Source organism: Magallana gigas, chromosome 4, assembly GCF_963853765.1.
Source record: "Magallana gigas chromosome 4, xbMagGiga1.1, whole genome shotgun sequence".
Classification (NCBI taxonomy): domain Eukaryota; kingdom Metazoa; phylum Mollusca; class Bivalvia; order Ostreida; family Ostreidae; genus Magallana; species Magallana gigas.
This window is the reverse complement of record NC_088856.1, coordinates 52,235,834-52,261,569: the sequence shown is the minus strand read 5'-3', so window position 1 is coordinate 52,261,569 and position 25,736 is coordinate 52,235,834. Positions and strand designations below refer to the sequence as shown.

The 25,736-nt window shown below is 31.8% G+C and overlaps 2 protein-coding genes across 3 annotated transcripts in view; one reads left to right on the top strand and one right to left on the bottom strand.

Annotated features, from left to right (window-relative positions):
* Nucleotides 1–18,686, top strand: part of LOC105322559 (NACHT domain- and WD repeat-containing protein 1) — a 24,970-nt gene extending 6,284 nt beyond the window's left edge. The window contains exons 10-29 of one of the 2 annotated variants that reach the window (XM_066082866.1): nt 415–517; nt 1,021–1,236; nt 1,393–1,723; nt 1,977–2,135; nt 2,221–2,367; nt 2,503–2,719; nt 2,807–2,963; nt 4,755–4,923; nt 5,131–5,475; nt 5,782–5,817; nt 7,336–7,578; nt 7,748–8,015; nt 8,315–8,447; nt 9,947–10,121; nt 13,511–13,629; nt 13,793–14,048; nt 14,311–14,469; nt 15,500–15,666; nt 16,188–16,332; nt 17,222–18,686. In XM_066082866.1, coding sequence (XP_065938938.1) covers nt 415–517; nt 1,021–1,236; nt 1,393–1,723; nt 1,977–2,135; nt 2,221–2,367; nt 2,503–2,719; nt 2,807–2,963; nt 4,755–4,923; nt 5,131–5,475; nt 5,782–5,817; nt 7,336–7,578; nt 7,748–8,015; nt 8,315–8,447; nt 9,947–10,121; nt 13,511–13,629; nt 13,793–14,048; nt 14,311–14,469; nt 15,500–15,666; nt 16,188–16,332; nt 17,222–17,355 — 3,679 coding nt within the window. In that variant the 3' untranslated portion in view covers nt 17,356–18,686. Of the gene's footprint in view, nt 1–414; nt 518–1,020; nt 1,237–1,392; nt 1,724–1,976; nt 2,136–2,220; nt 2,368–2,502; nt 2,720–2,806; nt 2,964–4,754; nt 4,924–5,130; nt 5,476–5,781; nt 5,818–7,335; nt 7,579–7,747; nt 8,016–8,314; nt 8,448–9,946; nt 10,122–13,510; nt 13,630–13,792; nt 14,049–14,310; nt 14,470–14,744; nt 14,847–15,499; nt 15,667–16,187; nt 16,333–17,221 lie in introns of those variants that run through there. The other variant, XM_066082867.1, reaches the window with a different exon arrangement.
* On the bottom strand, nt 18,497–25,736 carry LOC105322562 (arrestin domain-containing protein 17). The gene is made up of 8 exons (XM_011421349.4): nt 25,666–25,736; nt 24,696–24,832; nt 23,599–23,721; nt 22,316–22,542; nt 21,504–21,683; nt 20,408–20,596; nt 19,690–19,888; nt 18,497–19,016 (listed from the first exon to the last, which is right to left on the bottom strand). The coding sequence occupies exons 2-8, from the start codon at nt 24,811–24,813 to the stop codon at nt 18,961–18,963; spliced, it is 1,092 nt and encodes a 363-aa protein (XP_011419651.3). The 5' UTR covers nt 24,814–24,832; nt 25,666–25,736; the 3' UTR covers nt 18,497–18,960.

The following is a 25,736-nucleotide window of genomic DNA, read 5'->3' as shown; positions in this document are numbered from 1 at the left end:
CAAATGTAATCTTTTTTCACATGTCATAATACTATAATTATTTGTAAGAGTAGTGAATCATACTTTACATTCTAATATCCCGGAGACGATTTGGCAGAATGTGATTGTCTTTTAAAATACCTTACATGAAGGCATATAATCCGAGTAGTTTGTTGCAATATTACGCTACTGTATTTTATCTTTTCTATCTTTCTCTTGTAATTTTTGCATTTATTAAGTGGTTAAAAAATTTACAACATAAAATGATCATGGGTGTAAATAAGAAATTAGCAATTTGAAATATATTTTTATGAATACATTAATATTTGCTTTTACAAGTTATTTCTACATCGCCTTTCTCATAAAATTTGACACTATTTGTAAAAACTGAAAAAAAACCCTACAGTTAACCTTTACCTTACGTCTTTTTATCAGATTTGTGGGCACAACCTCCGAAAGTACGGATTTGTTTCCTTTTCTGCAGAATCTCACGCAACACATTAAAAAGGCCAAGGGGGAATACGCCTTTAGAGTAGAAGTAGGTGTTGATGTTTGACCATTACATTTATCTCTATTTGTCTGCATGAGCACAGCATCACTGCCATTTACTAACTGCGTACATCAACAATCTTGCTTTATATTCACGAATACGTTCAGTGCAAGTAATGGTCAATAAACGACCTCACTGAGAAACAAACAATGAACTGAATATGTAACACATGAGAAAATTACTATTTTCAAATGTTTACAAACATTGGTAAGAACGTAGTCTGCATTGCTAATTCTAAATAAACTGAGTCAGTGGTATTTGTGAAATGATCCGAGAGCTAAGTCTTATATTTTTCATTTTTGTCAAATCAATTCAGTGGTATTTATGAAATTACCCGTTAAAACTAGGCCGTATTAATATTTATAGTTGAATCAATTCAGTTCTATCATAGCTAATCTATTTTGATGGTTTTTTGAGCAAGACGAATTTTTTTAAAATAAGGTCTGTTGTATTCTACATGTAGCTGAACTATCTCAATGGTATTTGTACAGGGCGATCTGAAGCGCCTGGTGTCCGAGTTCCACGCTAGCCTTCAGGGTGTCCAACCAGACAGACCGTTAGTCATCTACATTGATGCCCTGGACCAGTTCTCGGTGGGCAATGCTGCAAGGGAGCTATTTTGGCTCCCAAAAATCCTTCCAAACAGTGTCAAACTTGTTGTGTCCACTTTAGAGGAAGCAAAATATGAATGTTTTCGAAAACTGAAGGTATGATTCTAATGTCTATCATTTTCTGGAGAAGTAATATTTTCGTTTTTTAATCTTTTTTTTTAGGAAACGCTCATTGTCTTTTCACCAAAGATCGGTTCACTTTACACCAATTTCCCTGACATTGAAATATAAATATAAACAATTTCTATACAGAGTTTCATAAAAGACGAATCCAACTTTCTGCATGTGAAACCTTTTACAAAAGATGATGTCCAACATATAATAACAAACTGGCTTGAGAGTGATCGTCGAATCCTGACTGTTGAACAGCGAAACATGCTGTCTTCCGCTTTCAACGAGTGTCCCCTGGCTCTGTATCTACGACTGTCATATGATACAGCCAGTTCATGGGCATCATATCATTTTGGGGACGAAATCAGACTTGAAAAGACGGTGCGAGCTAGCATCAACGAATTGTTCAGAAGATTAGAAGTCATGCACGGTCAGGTTTTAACTTCCAGAGCTTTTGGCTATATCACGGCTGGTAAGCATAACTGAAGCGTCATCTGCCTTCCAATGATAAATCTTGCCAAGCATTAAAGATTTTATTTCACAAATAATCGCACACACCGGGTATGGTATTTTTTATATTTGTATTTTTCAGCCATGTTCTTGCATTTATAATATGCGTCTGACAGTCTTTATTTCATGGTTTCCCATTCTCTCATGCTTTTGTCTTATGTCTGACGATTATATGATTGTAACTTACGGTTTTTTATTACCTATTTTCCTTGAAGCTAAATCGGGGTTATCAGAGGCAGAACTTGAAGATATTTTATCATGTGATGATGACGTATTGAATGACGTATACATGTACTGGACGCCCCCTATCCGTCGGTTACCGCCGTTACTTCTGGTGCGACTGAAAGCTTCATTAGAAGACAAACATTATTTAGGTATGACTGAGATCAGTTACTGAGTGTGAAAAAGAGAACTAATCCAAAATTGTTCCATACCAATCATGACCATTTTTTCTTCTAGTGAAGCGTGGAGTAGACGGCGTTATTGTCATGTTCTGGTACCACAGGCAATTTTATGAGGCCGCCTACGAACGTTACTGCGATCCCTCAGTGAGCCTCATCATTCACACTGGAATAGCAGACTTCTTCAGCGGAATTTGGGCACAAGGTAGAATTAATTGCACAGCTATTCATCTAAGGCCATTTTGCATTTTAAGTTGTGTTAGAAAAGAAAGGTAAAATCTGTTTAATGACTATGATGTTCTATGAAATTATCAGGAGAAAAATATTTCATTTGTTATAGGAAATAAAAAGTCATACACAGACCTTCAAGGTCATTTGGATGCATCAGATCGCCAAGTTGTGGAGCAGCCATTTTGTATTGCTGATCGTTACAACACACGTAAACTCAATAATCTGGCATATCACAGAATTTTGTCACAGGATCTGAATAAAGCCAAAGAAGATTGCTTATGCAACTTTCAATTCATAATCCATCGAATTAAAGGCACCTCTGTTAGGTAAGAATTTAGTTAGGTGTGCAAATCTTTCTCTACAGTTGCCGATTTACAATTGTTAAAAAGAATAGGATACTTTTTCTTTTTCAGGCAGCTTATGGAAGACTTTGAACTTGCTGGAGATGTCTATCCCAACGATGAATCTATAAATTATATAGGACACGCCCTAAGACTTTCCCAGAGTGCCCTGATTTATGACGGAGATACCTTGGTGTCCCAAATGTTAGGACGTTTACCTTCGAATGAGGTTAAATATTCAGTCATAAATTCCTATGGTTTCTTATCCTTATAATGTTTTTGTTTATCTCTAAATTGTGATTTAGTTAGTTCTCGCTGTGACCTGTCTCTTTTCAAATGATTGTTTCCTGAGTTCTAACACTCTATAACACACCTCAGATGGATTGTGACTGTGTCACGTTCTGTTAAGCAGTCTCCTTCTAATAAATCTTCTTTCACGATTTCTTAAAATCTCATTCTTACGTGACTTCCTATACTATGTTTTGTGTGGGTTAAATGAAGATAACATTCTTACTTTTTAACAGGCTTTGTTGTGGTATATTGAAAATAGTCACATCCTTATATGTTTACCCTAGTTCTCTGTGCTATGTTCTGATTTCCATATGAAGTTCTAACAATCTCGCTGTAGGCACCCAACATTATATATCTTTCTCATAATAAAAAAAAATATACCCCTATATAATAATACACAAGGAACACATCGCCGCCATATGCATTATGAAGTTATTTAAGACTGCTACTGGACAAATCTATTTTTTGGTCCTGTTTGTCTTTCGGTCATTCTTAAACATCTTAGTTTTCTAAAACGCTAACCAAATCAGCAAATTGCATGAGCAATTGATAAAATACATGTATTTTCCTTACTCTGCATCTTCTACTTCAAGAATGCGACAACTGGCTAAATTGAGAACGGAAGTTATACCAACATGTAAATGACATTTACCCGCACAGTATGTTTGTGTTGATAATTTAAAATGAAATTTTATGCGTCTAGCAAATATCTGAAACTGCAGATACAATATTAGAGCTATTTCTTTTAAAAAGAAATAACCGATATAACGCGCTGTATTAGTTGAATTGACATTGAGCTTAAATCCGAACGGAATACAGATAATATTAGTACTTTTAATTAAAAATTAAGTTGACATGACTGCCCAAGAAATTTCCAAGATGGCGGCGTTGTTTACCTTGTGTTTTATTAGGTAGAAGGTAGTTTAAATTATGAGATCTGTACATACCGTCAGGTGTGTAATTCTAATGTACTTCGAGTTCATTAAAGCGATCTTAATACAATAAAAAAGTGAAAATTAATTCTTTTTATTCAAACGATATCAGTTTTCATAGGTTGTAATGGTTTCTTTGTGTTTTGCTTCGAAAGGAACTTGGACACGATTTGAGCTCAACATTTTTAAATTCTATTTCTACCTGTTTAGTATCTAGTATAGTAAATTTTGGCATTTTGAATAATTTGTCAAAATTTTTAGTTATAAGCAAAATACATAGTTGGAAATTCGTTGTTATGTAATCAAAGCTCAAGTTTTGATTTGTTTACATATGTGTGGTATTGGAATGAGTTTCAATCCAATGTTGTTTTTCGTGAATGATATCATTTCTAAACACATTGGATCAGATTATTTTTGTCAGTGGAATGGCAATATCTGTACTTTGAATTATTTGTAAACAAATCTAAGCCTCGAGCTTTGCTTGCATAACATTGATTTCTTACCTCTGTATCTCGCTTGTAATTTGTCATCTTACATTCAAATGTTAGTCAATCATTCAAAATGCATAAGTAAGCAATTTTAAACAAAACAAATAAACAAATAAAATTTTGATTTCAAATCGTGTCTAGGTCCCTTTAAACATTCATTTAGTACCTTCAACTACGTCAATACATGTTAGTTAAAGATTTTTTATCAAGTTCTTTTTTTCTAATTTTGTTTTTTACTATAAAATATATTGTCTACAAAAAACATTTCTAAAGAAGTTTTAAGGTAGCTTTTTTATTTAACCGATATAGTTTACAAGAGATTTTCTGAATCAATGTGAAGCCGCTGGGGTACCTTACCTGCGTTCCAGCAGGTGCGTGTTACAACAGACAGGTGGACAGCTACAGTGCGCTCTTCACGGCGACGATGACGAGGTGTGGTTTTTGGACATGACAAAGGATGGAACAACAATCGTTTCTAGTAACTCATTGGTTTTATAAGACGATTTCACAACATATAGACGACACTTTTTAACGAAGTTTATCATTAAAAACTCCAAATTTTTCATGATTTGTTTTAATACGATTTAATCTTAAAAGAAACTGGTTAGAGATTGTTATTTTTGAACTATTAACGTGAAATAAGTATTTTCTGAAAATACTGAAGATTTTGCATTTTTTTTATAAGGTGCGGCTAGCAACATAGTAAAACTATGGAATGTCAACAAAGGCAAGCTCATCCGAAGCATAGATGACCTAGATAAAATGGTCAGAAATGTCCACTTCATCAACGGAGATACCAGGATACTAGTTAGAACCTCCAATTCCCTTGTATGTCTCACCCTGCTTGGAGATGTGATATTTAGAATTCCATTTGTCCAGCACTCTTTGTATGTAATAGGCGGACACGAGAAAAGAACTCTATGTATGTATAAGGATGAATGGCTTCAGTTCTATGACCTGACCAATGGGACGTTGAAGCACCGACTAACGATTCAGGGCGTGGCATTGACTGATCCCAGGGGGTACAGAGGTATAGTTGTTCGCTAATGTGCTGTGCCATTCGTAGGAGTATTGTATTCATGTTCGGTTAGGGATGTATGTAAGAGGAAGGTATAAGTCATATTGATCCTGTACTGAAAAAAACCCTCACAATCAAATTGAAAGTTTGAGTAAGGTTGATGAACAATTCTCTTTTGTTTCATTTTGATTTTTTAAGCTGTTTGTTATAGAAATATATAGTTTATTCGCACGCATTCTTTACGTTTAAACTTTATGAGTATTGATTTTACACCTTTGAATTCATAATTCTTATAAAATTCATTGTATATCTTTGCAGATTTTGCTCATTCCTTTAGACTTAATCTTAACTACAGTAAGTAATTTTGAGAACAAAGACTGTACTGTTCACAATAGATAATCATATACATGACATAATTTTGTCTTTTTTTCTCACATACTAAATTTTTCATCCCATATTAGATGTAAAATAATTATAAAATGTAGGATTGTTGTTTGAGGCAATTGTGAAACAGAATTGTGAAACAGAATGCCTAAATAAGCTGTTAAACTACAATCCGTGAGAAAAAGAGAAACAAAATCACCCGTAGGATATACTAAAATGATGTATTATTAAACTTACATCTAAAACTGCCAAATGGTTAATTAAACCGTTTCATGGAGACCATGCCTATTCAAATTCTTCAATTTCTAATATTTGAATGTATACCTAACTTGTTTATTCCTTATCTTTGATTTAAATAGTGTAAGAGCCCTGAAAATACTGGCGTCTTATTTTGTTTTTTACCTGAAAATATGTATTTCTTTGTATATAAAGTTACAATAAAGTACATAAATTATCTTTACACTTTTAATTCATACCCTATATGTTTGCATTTGAACATTGATATAACTAAAAGATAACACTGCCCTGGACAAATTTGCCAGTTTCAATGGGTTTTTTTGGCACCCACTTACAGTTTCTTTAAAACTTCCTCCTTAAAACTCTTAAATCCCTTTGATGTTCACAACGGAATTTAAAGTCCAGTGGGAATTTTATTCTTATTTGATAGGAAATCATTTAAATTATATAGGAACATTGTTTTAAAAGAATAATAGCTTTTCCTTGGGATTTATTTAAGGCAAATGCTTCCCATTACATGTGAAATGCCTCTAAAAATAAAAGCGGTTTTATTCGTTTTAAGCAATGGTCAATCATATGACAGTTGAATTATTTTGAGACATAAATTTTTGACGAGTGCGAAACTGTCACCTTTGAATTTTACTTAACTATCTCTGATACTCAAAAATATTCGATAACTCTAAATTATCCGGAATGTTTTAATTCCTACAATAGATTTGCCTTTTACATAGACACATTTGATTAGTCTTAAAGTTTTAATATTGCGCAAAACCATTCAACGAACTGCTTGGCTTAGTGGCTCCACGGAGACCTATTATCTAGAGATAAAGGCTTTCGAGTCACCGATGCACCGGTACAACCGTTTTTTATTTCAAATTTGATATTAACTTGTATACGTCATTTATTCCATTATATTCAACGTGGCCAAAGATGCAATAACTAACTAAGTAAATTGCATGGATACCATTAAATTTTTGTTTTGTTTCATTTATAATGTTTAAAGGATAAATAACAATTTTATAATGAATAAAAAACTTTGAGGCTGAGGATCGGAGACCTTAAGACAAGCCTGCCTTCATATTTCGATCTTTGTCTTTAGTGGCAGACAAGGAAAGGACAGATTCAACGTCTTAATCTCATGGGTTTTCTTTTTGCGGTTGAAATTGTTTTTCCAAGGTGAACTAGTGTATCATTTATGTTATAAAAATATGTACATAATTCAGAAAATCAGGGTCTCTATTTATTTCACAGGCACACAGGAATTGATGGCACTTGTTGACAATACTTCAAAAAGTTTCATACTACTGGAAATAGATTCTAAAACAACGCCACGGGTTTGCCGTGTGTTTAACGATGATGGAGATGAAGAGGAGCTAGAAATAGACGCAATCGCTATCACCAATGAAAACAGTCATGTGATCGTGTCTTCGTGGCTTAGGAACGATCTCTTGTTCTTTAGCACTAGAACTCTGGAGAAAACTCGCGTAATCAAAGGCATATATATATATATATATATATATATATATATATATATATATATATATATATATATATATTAAAAGCTAAACAATATTATGGTCGAATGACTGGTTGGTAGCATTCCAATTATATTGAGAAATTGTAAATTCCGACAAACTTATTTAAGTATTTTACTATATTTCAGGTCTGAAGACAGACTTTTCTGAGAAATTTCAAATTTCATACGATGGCAGATATCTTTTCTTTCCTTCGAAGGAACAAATTGTTATTTACAACTTAGAAACCCAGGAAAGAAAAGCGATATTACGTCATGCACACGACATCGCGGTCGTCCGTACCGTAAACATGACCAAGTTTGTCACTGTTTGCGGAGACAATAGCATTTTTATTTGGAACACGGCCATTGAGGAGATTAAAGGTCAAAAAGAAGGATTTATTGGGACGTCTGTCAGGTTAGTTCATGCATTTGTTCGGTCTACTCTGTATATTTCAAACTGTCTGAAGAATATGTTATGGTTCAATGTCCATTTCGATAAAAAAAAAAAATAGGTAATTTTCTAGAATGAATTACAATAGCCTATTAAAAGTCATATTTGCACAACATGTTAAATTGTTGAAAATAAGATAATTATTTCTTTTAGAAAATAATTTTTGCAAGGCTTTTATTTATTTGCGAAATGGCTTTAACATGTTTTACAAAACATTTGGATTTACGGAACTGATAATTGATTATGGCATTTCTTTTTTACAGCCACTTATTGAAGATACCAAACAGTTACTACGTGGTTACATTGACCAGTCACAAAAATGATTTCTACATCCAAGTGCACGATGTGAAAACGGGCGTCAAAGTTCGACAAGCTAAACTATTCAATGACCATCAGGTTTGTGCTGTTGCTACTGTAAATTTCTAATTAAACGCGATGAATAAATATCCGCGTTTATTTTTCGGACATATGTAAACTACATGAATCTGTGATAAAAATTAAGCTATCGCGATTTGATGGAAAAAGGTTGAATCGAGGAATTAAGTACTTGCATCAAATATGGAATCTACAGTATTCTGAACTACTCATCTGTATGCTCTAAGTTTCAATTATTTCTTCATTTATATGTCCAATTAGGAGTTCTGTTTCTCACAAATTATCGTAACTATATTTATTTACAAACAAAACTGGTCCTAACCTTAATTTAAAAGGATCTTAAATGTTTATAAATGCACATTTGAAAAACTTTTCCCTGTATTCCTTTTTGTGTCAATGATAAGACTCCTTCTTCATAACGAAATGTTTGACCTTTATTAAAAAGACCGTTAAGGAATAGTAAAAAAATGGCTTTTGCAATTTTATATTCTTGCGTTTTGGTAGAGAACAGCTTAATTGCGGAGAAAGGTAATCGCTAAAACAAAGGAATCAACAGTATCATGTAGAAAATGTCGAATACAAATGCACTTGAGATAAACTGAATATAGATACAAAATGGCAAACTGGGCAAACAAAATCTTGAAAGTGCTAACCACTTTGGTAAGAGATGCTTATTGATAATTAAGTTAAAATGTATCTTCTCATTGTTTGGCCTCTGTTCAGTCTATTTTTTAACTTACCATTTTTAAAAAAATTAAACAATTAAAGAATTAGCCTCCGTATGCGTACATGTTAAGCCAAGTAAGTGTATAAACAAATGGAAAATTGTCAAGTTTGAAGACGCCAGACTGAAAAACGAAAGCCGGACAAAACGAAATATAAGGACAGAACGAACAAATACGACACTTAAACTTACCGAATTATGAATGCTTTCATCAAATGTTACAATTATAAGTAATGAAATCGGATTTTCGTAACTTAATGAACATTTGAACTCTAAAATGCTTTTTGGTGCTTTTTGCGGGTATGAAAGTAGTCAGCATTGCAGAAAAAATACAAAACCCGTGTAACTGTTTATATTTATATCTATATTTTAATTACTTCATCAATTATCCTTAAAAGTGAGTAAATTACGTAAATAATTTTTAAGATTGTTGATTAGAATGATACCCGTAAGGAACATCCATTTTTCTATATATAGTTACAATAGTAACTGAACCGCGTTGGGGGTCTGGGCTAAGTCTGTGCTAGTCCGTGCTCTCGATGAAGCTCAAAACATAATCAAAGAAAAAATAACAGAAAAAGAAGACGTAAAAAAATATTGTTTAATTTAGCTACTATATTCAAAGTTTTCATTTAGAAAATTAACAATTCATCTAAAAGCAGTTTAGAATGCATATATTTATTACTTTCATTGGATGGCATAAATTTAGTCTTGTCGTGCATGTATGATTACAATCGGTTTTCTCATGAAATTGCCGGAACAAAAAGTTAGTGGTTGTAAATATTCCTACATATAGAATGGAACCGGTCTACGCCCTAAGATCTCTGGTATGGTATCCGAGAAGACTATTTTGATGCCAACCAACTCCAGAAGGTTTAAAAATGTGAGCCTGGAGACGATGAAGCCAACATTGGTTTACAAGGGCCGCACTTCTAGATACTCGCCGGTAGCTATAATCAGTGATGGCACAGGTACTTTCCTTTAAATACTCAATAGAAACCTTAATCAATGATGCTACAGGAACTTTCGAATGGATTCTTCTTCGTTAAGCATGAACCCCCAAGTAACTTTCGATACGCCCGAGTAACTTAAACGACCAAAGATTAAATATAATTCCAACAACATTCTAACACGTCTTACTTGTATCAGATATATATATATATATATATATATTTATATATATATATATATATATATATATATATATATATATATATATATATATATATATATATATATATACTCATTGGTGACTATAATTAGCCAAAGCATAGGTATTCTGCTTTAGATACCAAATGTTAGCTATCATAGATATCATGTTAGCGATGGCACATCTACTCCGCAGGGGTGTTAAGGAAGCATACGGTCAGTATAGTGTCATTTTTTGACTGTTTTATTCAAAATCGTGAGATTGAATAACTGTGTTTTGAATCAGATCAAAAACTTAATATTATCCTTTGAAACAGAGATCAATTCATTAAAATTGGAAAGTAAAATACTGCCACATCAGTGCATTATTACGTGACAACTATAAATAGCTTACATATATTCCTTTACATAAAATGAGATAGAACAACACTATGCTGCGGTTTCCAAATTACAATAAACATACCAAATGAAGGCAAACCATCTCAGTTTAATCAAAACAGCTGCTAGAATCCTATGTTCTTCTTAATTAAATAGTTATTCATTTGAAGTTCAATATATACGGGGTAGTATTATTCTAGTCAGATTTTGTATCGTTAACAATGACACAGGAAAGAAGTAATAGCAAATTTTCATACCTTTTAGCGAATGATTGAAAAAACTAACATCTCTCCCATTATTCTAATGTTCAGTTCTCAATAAATCACACCAAAATACTTTATTAGAGTCCTAAGATTACTTATATTACTGTTCACAATGCTCTCCGATCAAATTTAAACGACATTCAACTTTCGGTCATAACGTCATCAATGTGTAAATCTACGTAATACAATCTAATTTGTGAAAAATATGTCTTTAGTATTTTTTTTTACTTTTTTTGGGGGGAGGGGGGTCTGCGTTTTGTTGCTTAAATATTTGAATATGTACATAATTATAAGATTTGTGATTTAACGAAATTACATGTAACTCAGATATTCCATATGCTTCCTTAACACCCGGCGTTTTTTAAATAGGGTATCTATAATCGGTTATGGCACAGGTGGTGTCCTGTAGATACTCATTAATACCAATAATCAGTGATGACACAGCTATTATTCTTTACTCACCGACAACTAAAATCAGCGATGGCTAAGTGCTTTTCTGAAATATTTTAAACATACTAATAGTTTAAGTGTCTCAAGTTAAAATAAGTTTTTCTTAATTTTTATTGAATGATATTTTTGGATATATCATTTTCCCCCAAAATTTATATTTTTTTCAGATTTTAACCTTTTATACTTCTGTTCATCCTGTCATAGGTCACCTGAGTTTACTGAGTCTATGAAAACATATACACATAAAACCTATCTTGAAAGTATCATTATATAGGACAATTTTTTTTCTATCGGTCTTGCACTTTTTCAATATCAGGTCATACACTTTATTATGATCCTTGAAGGGACTTAAAATTTTCAAATTTTATTTCTAAATTTTTAACCGGGTATTCCAACGGAAAAATCCGGTTATTAAAATGGTGAAAATGGCGGGCGGGTGGGCGGCTGCCAAAAGGGTACCCTCATTGTACGGATAACTCCTCCTACAGTTTTCAAGATAGGGAGTTGTTCTTTTGCAGATTATTGTACATATATCAGAGGTGTGCATATTGCTAGGATTTTGATTTCTGATAATTTATGAAAAAATACCAGCTTTTAAACTTCGTCATTTTTGGCAAAATATTGCAAATAGGGTACCCTCATTGTAGATAACTCCTCCTACAGATTTCAAGATAGGAAGTTGTTCTTTTGTAGTTTAATTGTACTTATATTAGAGGTGTGCATAGTGCTAAGAATTTGATTTTCGATAATTTATGAAAAAAATACCAGCTTTTGAACTAAGTCATTTTTGGGCAAAATATTGCATATAGGGTACCCTCATTGTACGGATAACTCCTCCTACAGTTATCAAGATAGGATTATGTTCTTTTGTCGATCAATTGTACATATATCAGAGGTAGGCATATTGCTAGGATTTTGATTTCTGATTATTTATAAAAAGAAATACCAGCTTTTGAACTTAGTAATTTTTTGGCAAAATATTGCATATAGGTTACTCCATTTCACTGGATACGGGTTGACATGGATTATGGATACAGTTCACATAAAAGAAAACCCGGTTTGCTGTCACATTGACAGCATTTCACTTGTTAATGTTTATAATGACAAATATAGAAGTTTATAATGCTTTGTCAAAATTTGGAAGTCAAATATCAAGTTATAAGCAAGATAAAGAGAGTATAATTCTTTGTTTTGTAAACAAGGCTCGAATATTGTCATTTTGTACCTATGTGTTGTATTTGTGTAAGTTTAATTAAAATGTAACTTTCTGCCGTTGATAATAGTATTTATAAAGATATTAAGTTACTTTAAATTGTTTTTTACATGTCATCTTTTCTAAAAAAAAAATGGCAATTTTCTATTACATTTTAGTTAACAACTATAACTCGAGCTTTGTTTACATAACAAATAATTCTTAACTCTGTATCTCGCTTGTAGCTTGACTTTAACGTTCGATATTTTGGTCAATCATTTCAAATGCACCAGTAAACCATTTTATACCTAAAAAAAAAATAAAAATTTTTGATCTAAAATCGTGTCTAAGTTCCTTTAATTCGTTTCCTAAAATTTTAGGTTTCATAGTCCTTTTTGAAAAACTTCAGACAGGGAGGTGGTAATCATTACAATATTATGATATCTTTATTCCAGAATGAAACTTAATTAATCCTCGACAAGTTAAAGTGTGGGCTATTGTACTCAGGTGATCGTTAAGGCCTATTGACCTCTTGTTATCATAATAAAGTCCTTTACTGCCGATTTGAAAACCTATTCATAATTATAGTGGGCCCCTTTTAATGTTATCTGAATATTTGAACAAGATATATTATATCACGTAATAATTATCTATCTCGCTTCAGTTGATTATATTAATTCTATATTTAATTGAATTCAGAAAATAAGTTTGTATATGTGTTAATGAAGATACAGTTATCTTTAATTTTTGCTTCTTCGTAATGTCATCAAATTGCAGCGATTATGTCAACTATAAACATTAGAATTACTTTTTTGTAATTCTTATATGTTAACATAAATTGCGTTATAAAACATTATAAAGTTTAAATAAAATGATGTTGGAACACTTATATCTTTTCATTTATTAAACTTCTTTTTTGTTCATCTAGAAATTGCTACATGTACCAGAGGCAAATCACATGTTAAAATCCAATGTACAACGACTGGTGTTACAACATGCATCATCAAAACAGAACCTAATAAGAATTTCAAAATAGATAATATTTTAGTATGTATTTATTTCCACTTTTAAGATCATTATCTGCTTTAAACTATTTTTATTTACAATTTACAATGATTTATTTTATGTATAAACTACTAGTATTTATTGTTTCTTATAAACCACTCTTTAAATACATCTCAAGAAATGCCATTTTATTGTTTCAATTTAGACGGGTCCACGTGGGGGATTAATACTGGTGTTTTATTACAAATGTAATGACATTTCGGTCATCGACGTCAAGAACAGACACCTGCGTTACGTCATCAACATGGCGTCAGAGCTTCAGTTCCTGACTGATTCTCTCTTTAGCGTGGAAATATCGCCGGATGACAGCTACCTACTGTTGACAGAGAGAAAAACACCGAAAGGATACAAGCCCAAATCAAAATTAGACTATATACCTGTCATCTATGATGTAGAAAGTAGTAAGAACATTCGTTAAAATGTCTTATATCGTCTTTTTCCTAAATTCTGAAACTCAAATTGATCCCAACCCGAATTGAAAGATCAATCAATACATTAATTACTTAAAAGTCGTGATAAAAGAATGTAGACCTTACTATTTTCATCCTTACTGCAAGCTATTATTTGTTTTTAACACGCAATTTAAAGCCTTATGTCTTATGAAATTATGGGCAATATGTGTAGTGATATGATATGTAATGATAATTTGTCTTCTCTTTAAAGGGACGGCAATTGATTTATTTGATCGGTATCAGGATGTGGAGAATTTTATTTTACGAGGAAAGAGCAAGATATCTGTAGATGAAGTCGCCATTCTCAATAAAAATCAAATTGTGACGTCACACGAAGACGGCGTCGTACGGGTCTGGGACTCAAAAACAGGTTAAAAAACATAAAACAAAACAACAATAGCAACAACAAAAACACCCCAAAACACCTTCGTACTAGTTGACCAAGATTGAGTTTAGCTCTTTTTCTTTCTCTCTATTTCATATCATCATCATTATCATCGTCGTGGGCTTCGTCGTTATTTTCCTTCACTGTTTCTCTAAAAACGATTTTTACGAATATTAAAAACTAAATATAATCAGTGAAGAATTCAAAATATTTAAAAAAGAATATTTTATAGCATCTCAATCACTATTTTTTCTTTACAGTTTTCCAAATCATACAACAATCAAAAGTTTATAAGAGTTCTGCACACATTTCCGGATACAATTAAAAAGAAATGGCATTTTAACACACAAAGTTAAAACGTATGTTTATGATCATTTAGCACCTTAATGTTGCTTAAAATCAGCTTTTTGGAGTCGCCATTAGGGACTTATTAAATTTAAAAAATGTTATTCGATGTCACACATTTATATATTTCATACTTCTTTTTTTCTGTTTAAGGCTATCCAAAATAAGACAACTTTCATTATAACTTTAACACATGTACGGCATTTTTAAATCACTCATGTACTTAAGTATTCCATGTTATTATTGTTGTACATGGCATTATATATATATATATATATATATATATATATATATATATATATATATATATATATAGCTGGACATATTGTATTTATTTGGTTTTATTTCAACAAGGGATTAAGCAAAGCTAGTTTTACTTTAAAAGAAATTTGACGACGAATATATAATTAAAAGCAATTTGTTTTGTATACTTAAATACTCGAAATGCATATAGAGATTTAGTACGAAGTAACTTTTTATGGCGAAATTTTATAACATCCGAATTAACTTTAGATACACAATCCATGCATTTACTTACTTACATGTTCATTACAATAATTATGATATATCTAAACATTTTTTGATGATCTTGAAAAAGAAATAGGTTGCATAAGGCAAAATGTTCAATTCATGAGTAAAAAATTATTTCTACGTATATATAACATTGTAGGTAAAAAATTGCACACACTGCAGGGACATTCGTCTTCCATGGAATTATATTCAGCACTAGGAAATTCCTACTTTTTATCTAAAACACTAATGGACACGGAAGAGACGTTCCGAGTGTGGGATACAACATCATTTAGATGTGTGACCTCTTTCAGGCACGATAATTACGTTAGTATAATACATTATTTGCATCTAACATTACCGTTTATCTATGACTTGATACCAATTACAAACGTTTAGTTAACATGATTCATTAAATTTTGTTTGGGCAACATTTCGTGGATTGCTTAAACTTTATAAATTTGTGGCGACATAATATCGTGTATTCTCTTATGGATACAAATGAAAATATGACTTTATTATCGTAATTTATTATTTTGCGGAAGATGTTAATTCGCAGATGAGCGGTACCCTCTAAAACCACCACGAAATTTAATGACTTCACTGTAAGTTGTTGAAAGGATACGAATTATAGTCATAGCATTTTAAAGGTTGATTGAATACAATTGTGTTCATGAATAAGGTTATGTTTGCTTAATCATTGATAATTGAACTGTAAATCAGTACAAAGGTACACAGTCCACACCCAGAGAGAGAGAGAGAGAGAGAGAGAGAGAGAGAGAGAGAGAGAGAGAGAGAGAGAGTGATAAGCTGTGTAACTATCTATCGGATTTATCTCCTTTTTTAAGCAATCAAAAGTGGTCAACCTAGATGGTAACCGGGGCTTTGTATCATGCGAGGCAAATCCAGCACGTGTTATCCATTGGACCCTGGAGAATGGCTCTGTTGAACCACCCAAAGACAAGGATCCCTCAGAATTGTTTACAGGACGAGGTAGGTTATCAGATAAAAAACACAGTTCTTATATTATTTTTTCAATGATGTTGAAAGCATCACTGCTGGTGAATGATTGTTAGTATGTTGATCAGAGTTTTTTACGTGAAAAATGTGACCCTTTAATATGGACAAATGGACATGTCATGTATTTATGGTTAAGAAAATAATTTACATGTAAAACATTCGATTTAAAGTTAAAATAATACATGCTTTATGTCATGCTTTAATGATCAACAAATCTTAAACTCTACTTTGCCATAACTATATGCCATTAGAACCATCATCTCATCAAAATACCAAATATTATTTCACATTCACAAATAGTATAACACTCTATGAACAAAGAAACCATGTTTTTTTAAAGAAATATTTTCAAAACATTATTGAAATCACGTTCAACATTTGACATGTATAGTTAAAGTGGTCAAAATTTGTTGAAATGCAACATCAGCTAATAAAATCTTAAGAAAATATAACTTGCGAGGGGTAATAAGATATTCATATCTAAAAAAAAAAAAGAAAAAGATGTCAGTCCTTAGATTTCATTACTACCCTCTAGTAAAAAGTAGACATCACTGTTTGCTTTTTAAATGATAATGATTTTAACATGATCACAACATGACGTCATTGAGATTGATGTAGTTTCGGCGCAAGACATATTGAAGTTTGTGAAATTGTGTGTTAAAAACAGCATTTGGATAATAATTTCATGTAATATATCCTAGAAAAATAGAATCCTTCACTAAAAGAAAAAAAAACTATGCGGAAACACGATTTTCGTTGTTTTATATTAAATCATCTTACGTTCTGTGACGTAGCAGTTACACCATGTGCTTTTTTACGTCAAATCTAAAAAGGAAATTTTAATTTTCTATTTTTCACACAGTTCTGAACCTTTCGACATATTTGATTGACGAAACAGATTTTTCTCATGATGATGATCAGGATGACGATGAAGAAGAAAAATCGGATGATGATGATGATGATGATGATGATCAGGATGAAAATAATGAATTGTAATGCACAGAATGTATTTTAAATTGCTCATATTATACCGATAATAAAACAAGGATGAGAGAATGAAAATAATGAAGTTGTCTATGACTTTAGAATTTGCTGATGAGGATAAAAATAAAATATTAATGGTGACGATGATGATGATGATTTTTATAATAATGGTTACAAGTACAGTAGACAAAATTGCTCATCTAAATAAAATGTAATTTATCATCTCACTAATATACCAAACAATTCAAAACATGTACAACTGGATAAAACTGACAAGAAAATGTGTTTTTGTGCCTCATGGAGGTATACATGTATTAAGGATTTTAGAAAAATAAATGCATCCCCCCTAACATCATCTTAACTTGTTAATCTACCATAATAAATACGGGAAGATATATAGGGTCCATGTATTATAGTTGCCAATAAAGACGCAATGTAAAAATTAACATCTTATACATTGTGACGTCATCATTGATAAATGATTTTATTATATTTGTTACATACAGATTCGGTATTTTTTTAAACATTGTGATAAAAGCCCTGTAAAACTATCGAGAAGGTGATGTCCTAAATTGATGACGTTGATGTTCACAAACGAGAAATATTGGTAACATCCATATAAACTTTTTTAATATAAACAATGCAATGTCGACGATGTAAACATAATGTAATGGTAATGACAATGATGTTAATTCGATGCATCAATTTTATAAATAAAAAGTGTACTGGACATGCATGAGAAAATTATGGTAATTTTCCCGAGTCTTTTTATTAAAAGAAATACCTATAAACAAACGCCAAGCACTATCAATGTAATTAATTTACTAAACAGTAGTATACATAATAGTATCAAGATTCCATTCGTTATAAAACAAACATATTTTTATATCTAAAATAACAAGGCAACAAGGTTATTGAAATAAATAATTTATGTTATTTCTAAAACATTTCAGTACAGAAGTTTCCAACTTGAAAATTTGAGTTTTTTCTCAAAAAGATTCCAGTTGTTGTTATCTTCTTATTTTCAACCTTTTTGGATTTTTTATGCCTATTATCAACCATGAACCATTTTATACAATATAGAATTGAAATTCAATTTGTGATTCAAGTTTTTTTTCACATACGAAACAAAACTTCTATTATAATATGTTTTTTTTAGATATGTAATTGAACTAAGTTCCTAGATTTCTTGTATCTTTTATTATTAATGAAAACCACGTGCTTCTAAAACTATGAGTATTTGGATTTTTTAATTGATTGAAAAGTTTAAAAAAAACTAAAATAAATAGTCTAATTTTTCTAGAACAATGACACAAACTAGGTGCATTAATTTTCTTTTTTTTTTAAACAAAAGCAAAAATCAATGATAAGTTCAAAAGGATTAAAGCTGATATTAACTTACCCTATTGTTTTTGTCGTTGTGCACATAAACTGAGCACTGTTTCGAAAAATTATTAGTTCTGAACGAGATTTGCAGATAAATATCAACTGGTAAGGTTAAAAGTGCATGGTTTATTTGTTGAACGGCATGCATACATGTATACACGTGTAAATACATTTATACTAGGATATGCGCCATTGACTATGTTCTGCATGCTGAATTCTAATCGAGAGTTGTCACTGAGTTACCTCCCCCTCTTCATTACGTAGAGCCTCGATATAGCTAAGTTGTGCTGTAATCATATAGATATTTGATTTTAGACACAATACAAAGTCAATAATTTCAATGGAAATTTTACAAAATAATATAAATCACAGTTTTATTCAAAGTAGTTTCTCATTCTGCATATTAAATTTTTAATGGTATCTATGTGTTAATGATGATTCACAAGACCGATTGATAATTCTTAAAAAAATAAAAAATGACGTCGCGTTTTACTATTAAAACTTTTGTCATTGAGCTGACGAATCTTTTGGTTATTTTTTAGATTCATAGAGTCTAAGTTTTATAATAGAATATATATTTTAAACGACAGCAATCGAGGATTTTTTCTAGTTTTAGTATCTGCATCATTTTGAAAGTGTTTAAATGTTAATTTATATGAAGTACGATTATTTGTATTTAGAACTCGCCATGCTTTACTTACCAATCTTATCAACTCATCAATTTTTTAATCACTAAATTATGTCAGAGAGTTATTCAATATAATTATAAGTATACACATAAAATAGTTCATTGAGACAGTCCAATAATTTTTAAATTCTTTTTTAATGATTTTGATTAAAGACTAACTCACCATAAAATTGTTTCGCAAAGTAGTATTCAGTGATAATGAAATCAAACAACGAGACAGTCAAACTTATTTTTTGTAGGGCAAAGTAAAGTATATATAACAAATAACTTACCCAACTGCGTCAGCAGTAAGTTTGCTCCTGATGTCGAGGTGGGTGCGGGCTGTGTGGGCGAAGGATCTTGATATGGGGGAGGAGAGAGGGTTAACTGTTCAACTTGTTGCTGCTGATTAAATCTAATGGGTATTGATCCAATGAGAATGTCGATAGGCACTTTGAGCTGAGTAGCTGGTCCGGCTGGCAGAACCACTAGCTAGAAAAGATTAAAGATTTGCTGAAGAATCTATGGTTATTTTGATATCATTGAGTGCAAACGTGTTAATTCTGCAGGGTTTGATATTTTCTTACTAAGATGTTATTTTACGGATTCTCCAAAATCAATCTTTTAATTTTAATTCCTTTAGAGAAACATGGTGATGCACAAACTCATAAGTTAGCAAATATCGACTTTTCTTACAACAGACATCGAGTATTTCAAATTAAAATTTTTGTCTCTTTTAAGTATTTATAGACAGCAATCACAATCACGTGACACTGAAATCAATGTCCAAAACACCTCGGTTTGTTTACATGTGCAATATCAGGATGAGTTTTAATGATTTGAAAACTGATAAATAATGACATATGATGCGTAAATCCCTTCTTATGTTGAAATATCGTATATTACGTCTTATTTTCATAGTTATTATAAAAAAGTAAAACATCTTTTTTGAGTCACCGTGTCACTTTAAACAACAATTTACAATCCTAACGAATCACACAGATCCATCACCTGAAGACTGTAATGAATGTTCATAATTTGACATCCTGGTAAGTGCGACGGCGGCAAATCAGACGGAATCAACAACTGGCCTCCCGACCATATCTCTGTTTCACCTGGGGTAATGTTACCTGGATAGAGTACCTGGGCCGCCAAAGTAGGAAGTATTTTAGTTACTCTCTTGACGTGATAACTTATATTCTGTGAAAAAAATAAAATACAATTTGTGATATAAACAGTATTTTATTAATCTGTGAATGATGACATTATTAAACAATAACAAAACAAAAAACAAACAAACGAACAAAAACATATTTACCACCATAAGTCTTTATCACCATTAGTACATTAACCATTTTAAGTCATTATCATCATTGGTACATTTACCATTATAAGTCGTCATCATCATTAGTAAACTTTCAATTATCAATCTTTATAGTCATTGGCACAGTACACTAACAATCATTATTCTTTATCTTCATTCATCATTTTTACTACACTTATTCTGATAAGTCGTTTTCATAATTGGTACACCTACCATCATCAGTCTTTATCGTTATTGGTACACTTAACAGTATAAGTCTTTGTCGTTATTGATACACTTTCCATTATAAGCCCTTGTCGTCATTGGTACACTTACTATCAAAAGTCTTTATCGTTATAGGTACACTGACCATTATAAGTCTTTTATTATCGTTGGTACACTTACCGTTGTGAGTCATTATCATTATTGGTACACTTACCATTATAATTCTTTACCATTCTTGGTACACTTACCATCATAAGTCATTGTCATCATAGGTACATTTACCATTATAAGTTTTTATCGTCATTGGTACACTTTCCATTTTGAGTCTTTATTGCCATTTGTACACTTTCCATTATCAGTCTTTATTATCATTGGTACACTTTTCATTATGAATCTTTATTATTGTTGGTACACTTACCATTGTGAGTCTTTATTATCATTGGTACACTTACCATTATAAGTCTTTATCGTCATTAATACACTTACCATCATACATTGTAAGTCTTTATAATCATTGGTACAACACCTACATGTACCATTGTAAGTTTAAACTACATATGTAATGGTCGATACACTTACCATTATAAGATTCATTTGAACTGTACATGCTCTCTTTGACATATTCTGAATTTCTGCCTGAAATGGTATGGATTCTCCAAGGACGAAGCCAATTCTATCTAATCGAAGCATGGCTGTTATTGGCCCAGACTTGCAACAGAAACAGCAGAGGAACTTTTCTTGTCTATTGGAGATTGGTGTCTGATAAAATACGGGTCAAACGTAGTTTTTAAACAAAACTGAAAAAACAGCTTTATTTCCTGAGAAAAAAATTCGATTTTTTAGAATCTTCGGAAAACAACGAATTCAAAAACTGAAGGTTTGAAGGTGGTAATAGAAATTACTCCTCTAGAATACATATTATTTCTAGTTTCAGAAAAACCGATATACTTTTAGATGCTTTTAAATGAGTCAAATTAAAGATAAATGGCCAAAAATTAATTGAAAATTCAAAAAAAAAAAAAAACGCTTAATGCCAACACAAGGTAATATATATGCTTCAATCGATAAAAGTAATTTACATTTAACTCAAACAAGATGTCAAGATAAACAATCCTTGGAATAACAGCTCCCCGCATATTTTTAAAAAATCAGAGCATGCCAACACTGAGTAAAAATCATAATAAAGATAATTATGTAATTCATAATTATAAAAATTAGATAAACTAAATATAAAGTAAATAAGTTTTACTTCAATGTGTCAATTATAAGTCAATGCAAGGTATCTGTTGTTTTGCTAAATCAAACGTCATAATATGCGTAAAAAGATTCTTGCGGGGAAGTTAAACAACAAATCCACCTACCGTCGGCGTCCATCCTTAAACCTTACTTACCGTAATATTAGGTAAGAAGCTCAAATCTACCGGGGACATAACGCGAAGTAAGACGTGACCGCTGTAATTAAAGCCTCGCTTCTCAATGATCCCTTTTAATGTGTAGCGGATGAACCCGATTCTCCAAGGATCCTCGAACGAAGACGGTAAGCCAGGAGGCAATACAAAGGAAAATGGATAGACGTACTGGCCCTCTGGTAAATTATTCCCTTCACCCATCCCAAGACCTATTGAAAATAAAGAGTGCAAATCATGATTTAACTTGTAATATTTTATTCTATGATAATGTAAATAATGATATAACAATAATAATAATTGAATCAATGAAATAACTATATATACTCGTCGTTTTATTCCAACGTTTTTAAAATTTTACGCTTTCTCAAAAAATACCAATCGCCATGGTTTTGATTTCACTCTGCAAAAATTGCCCCTCTTTGTCTCTACATGATTAAAATACGTGCGTTTTTGTAAACTAAATTCTTGATATTAAGCTGTGAACTACTGTGGACAGTGGTTGGCCTCGTGATCAGGAAAGACAAGCGCGATATTACCGGAATTAAAACATCGTCTGGACGTCCGATGGCAAGGACCAGGCCAAAAGCAACATGGCGGCGAGAAACATCAGAAAGCAAACTGAATGCGCCAAAGTTGATATGGAGTAGAGTGGAAACAAGAGCGATGGATCGATCGGACTGGTTGAAAGGAATGGGGAGCTGCCTTATTTGGCACCTGATATGACGAGGACCCAAGTAATTAGGTAAGTAAGTAGGTAAGTTTAATATACTTTCATGTTAAATACTGAAATCTGATTTGTGAAGACGCAGTTGATAAAATAAATCCGTTAAATTACCCTTAGCGTTAGCAACACACTTAGCAACGGGTAACACAACGGATTGTGCGTAAATAATGCGCGTACGATTCGCCGTAGAATTAATGTCATTTCTGTATAAAAGCAGTAATTTTTTTTCTAAAATTAAGACATTCAGTATACTAAAATAAATAGTGCCTGTTTGGGAGGGTAACAGTTGAAATCGACACCACGAGAAAACCATTCGCGTCGGTTGACAATGGTTTTCTCGGGATGTCAATTTCAACTGTTACCCTCCCAAACAGGCACTATTTATATAATGTGAGTGATACTGTGAAATTTGCATATTTTATTACTTTTCTTAATGTTGTACTTTGCCTATAAGTAGAGAAGGTAAATAAAAAAGCAAATAGAACCTGTACGTATAGCTAAAATAAGATGTGAAATGATGTAGGTAAGACTTGAGAATTACCCCGTCCAAAGAGAGGTATCATTGCTTCACAGTAGTCCTCTCGCCCGATAAAATCCGTTCTTCTGTTGGAAGACCCAGTTGACCAATGGCAATAGGCACGCCCATCAAATTCCAGTCTTATTTCTAAATGTAAAACCCCAAAAATATCTGTGTCGTTGCAAATAATCTTATTAAAAAAAGGATAACCTAAATGCATCTAAAACTATATGATGAATAATACATACCCTTTTCCATATCTGACACAGCCAGTAACAGCCCGAGACTCCAATATCAGCCCGAGGGCCGAAGACCCGAGGAATTGTATTGGTCGAGGGCTGATACAAGCTGTGATATGGAAAAAAAGATATTTATTATTATTATATTTATTACATACCTAGTTATTAAATAATGAAAAGGCATCAACTTGAACAAATTGATTTTAAATATTATTCGAAAGTAGCCTGTACACGTATTAAACAAAACATGAGGTCTCATTGCTTTACCAAACATGTAGCTACAGAACTGGAACTTCCTCGTGTTTTAACATTATTTGCTCCAAAACTCAAATTTTCAACTGCATTTAAAAATGTCAATTGTAAGAAAATATGTTATTTATATTTGTCTTCTGCACAAATGCCGAAACGGAAATTCTGCAACGGGTGTAATACGGATACGTATCAGCCGTATGGCTGATAACCTGTATCAGCCCCAGAGCCGATATAAGTTTTTGGATGTCATATGTATCACATATGCAAAAAAAACTCTGTATTTATTTCTAAGTATGTAACAAGTCAATTTAAATCTTATTGGCTACAACAGAAAACTTATTTGATGATTAAAAATCAAATCATTATTAAACTAACATCAAAGTAATATGTTCAACCAATATAAAACATCATGGTATTAGGTATGATGTAATCCTATTAAGATTGTTAAGTTTTGACGCCATTTTGGTTTTCATGTAGTTTGAATGGCTTTCCATAATACTTTTTAACGCTGAAAAAGTTCCGGCTCAAATTCATATATTCATTAGTTTAAACTAAAACAAACTATACAGTTATCGTTGAATATCTCTCTTACTGAATAAAAATAATTATTGCCATCAATTGTCTATTTACCTCTAACGTTTGTTGCTTGAGATAGAGTCACATGAAGCCTACCACGTACGGCTTGCCCAGGAATGTACACACCCTGCTCGTTTTCAAACTCAAAGTGTAGGTTATCCGATTGTCCCATTGATGTGGATTTTCTGAACCTAGAGCAGTCCATATATGTAACATTATTAAATTAGTTACCCCTTCTTTTCTTCTATAATCTTTTTAGACGCCTTATAACAGGACAATTTTACTGCTGTGATTTTTTTTTTTCAATTTTGGTTAAAATGGGGTAATTTGACTTTTTACGCATTATATTTTTATATTTATACGAATTTGGTATATCTAAGAATGCGTTTACATACACATTCTGTGTTCAGAAAATATAGTTTTTTGTTAACAAGTCCTTAAATTACTATGATTTGTTTATTCATTTACTTGTATTTCATATACACTTAACTTATTCCTATTAATCTAGATATCATCTCGTTGTATACACCATGATCTGATCGGAAATACGAAGAGAGACAACTCCATTTCAAAAATCTCTACCTCAATTTTGAAAAAAAAAAATTAATTCTGTAAAAAATTATGTGTTTAAATTTTACGGATTAATAAAACTCGTAAGGATTATTAAAAATGAGCAACACGTAAAAATATCCGTTATACAGTAATGTGGTATGTGGCATACTAGTATAAAGCGATGACTTAAATTTTGTAAAATGAAATTTAAATGGAAATATTGCTAAGAATTTTATCGTTTCTATACATTGACGCATTTTTTTTTTTGGGAGGGGGGTGTACATGTAATTACTAGGGTTTGTTTTTTAAAATTGTCTCAAAATAAAGAAAAAAATCTGGTTTACTGGAAAAGGAAAAATAGATCAAATCATAAGATCTAAAACCTTTATGGTACACATGTTAAGAGAAAACAAACAATATCTAGAATTTTCAAAAGAAGTTTTAAAAATTTCGTTTTTGTTTCATCACCTACCTATGTTTCCGCCTATAAACACTGTAAATTTTGTCACGAAGGTACTTGAATTTATAGCATAAGGATTTCAA